This window comes from Osmia bicornis, unplaced genomic scaffold, assembly GCF_907164935.1.
Source record: "Osmia bicornis bicornis unplaced genomic scaffold, iOsmBic2.1, whole genome shotgun sequence".
Taxonomy (NCBI): Eukaryota; Metazoa; Arthropoda; class Insecta; order Hymenoptera; family Megachilidae; genus Osmia; species Osmia bicornis.
In genome coordinates this window covers 5020039-5021424 of record NW_025791458.1, presented here as the reverse complement: position 1 = coordinate 5021424, position 1386 = coordinate 5020039, and the positions used below count along the sequence as shown (strand labels likewise).

Here is a 1386-nt window from a genome sequence, read left to right as displayed (position 1 = left end):
CGTTATTGGCAGCACCGTTTGTTCGGGTATTTTTAATTTTGCGCCGCCTCCGAAAACTTTGAAATATATTTAGAAACCTATTTAACGATTAAGTAGATTGTATTAATAGCTGTGGAATACAGATATAAATGAAATAGAAATTATTTTATACTTTTTAGTGCATTTTGAAGTCGGATTTTTTTTTTGTTAAAAATTATTTTATTTCACACTTTTTAGTGGAATTAGAGAAACGAGCAATATTTGTAGGATGCCTTAAGGTTATATTTCGTTCTTAATGGTTAAGTAAAGATCAAGTACTGGTAGTTGATAAAAATAAAAAAAACAGAATAACGAATAGCATGTTTTTAAATCAGTTTAACTCAGTAATTATTTATTCTTACTTAATAGAAACATAAATTTACGAAATTGCCCCTTCCCCTTCCCCTTCCGCCCCTACCTCCTATTCCCCTCCCCCCCCCTTCCTTGACCTCCCCGGTAGCCCCGCATACGCCGGGATCGTCCTGCCGCTACTCCTCTTTCTGCAATGTATAAAAATTGAAATAAGTAGATATGTATTTTTTTTGTAATTGAAATATTATTATTGTAAATATTTGCCCTTACATAGAACAACAAAGTTGTTCTGATAAGGGCAATATTGTATTCTTCTGTACGAGGCAATAATTCATAGTATAAAAAAGAATCTGTAATACATACTTCGCGGCGGCTTCGCCTCCTCCTGCTTAGCATCCATCCCTTGCACCTGAGGGAGGGGCTCCACACTCGATCGAGGACCTTCTCGTTGCTGAGGGAGGAGCTCCTCCCTCAGTTGCTGCAACTGTTGCTGCTGTTGCTGCTGTAGCTGCTGCTGCAGCAGCTGCATCTGACGCAGATGGTTTTCTTCCTGCTGCTGCAGCATCAGCTGAATGTCTCTGACTATTTGTTGATCTGATAGAGAAAAAAAAAGAAACTGCAGGCATGTTTCTGAATTATGCACTATATACATTTTGCACAGCTTCTTTTAATTTTTATTTCTTGTACTCTTTATTTGCCTTTATTATAGTTGAAATAATACTTACAATTGTTCTCTGATTCGGCCATCTTTTAATTTTTTTATTCCTTCGGGGTTATTCTGAAACAGAAATATATAGATGTGATATTTGCAATAATAAAAAAAAGGTATAAGTAATAACAGTTACATTAATATTAATTAATGACTAGCGGTGGAATGTTATCGATTGCAGTGACATAGTGTTTATATTGTATAGAACGAAAGTCACAGGAACGGCGACAAGACCGTGTATATCGAAACACATCTATACTTTTTAAAGTGTATCAGGATAACTAACACTCAATATGTACTTCTTGTATAGTTTTATTATTATATTCATTGAATACGAACACGGAAAC

The 1386-nt window shown here is 35.4% G+C and overlaps 1 protein-coding gene across 1 annotated transcript; it reads right to left on the bottom strand.

The window, feature by feature from the left end:
* Positions 1-432: 432 nt before the first annotated feature.
* Positions 433-1077, bottom strand: LOC123989231 (mediator of RNA polymerase II transcription subunit 25-like). The gene is made up of 3 exons (XM_046289936.1): positions 1056-1077; positions 694-924; positions 433-518 (listed from the first exon to the last, which is right to left on the bottom strand). The coding sequence occupies exons 1-3, from the start codon at positions 1075-1077 to the stop codon at positions 433-435; spliced, it is 339 nt and encodes a 112-aa protein (XP_046145892.1).
* Positions 1078-1386: the final 309 nt, after the last annotated feature.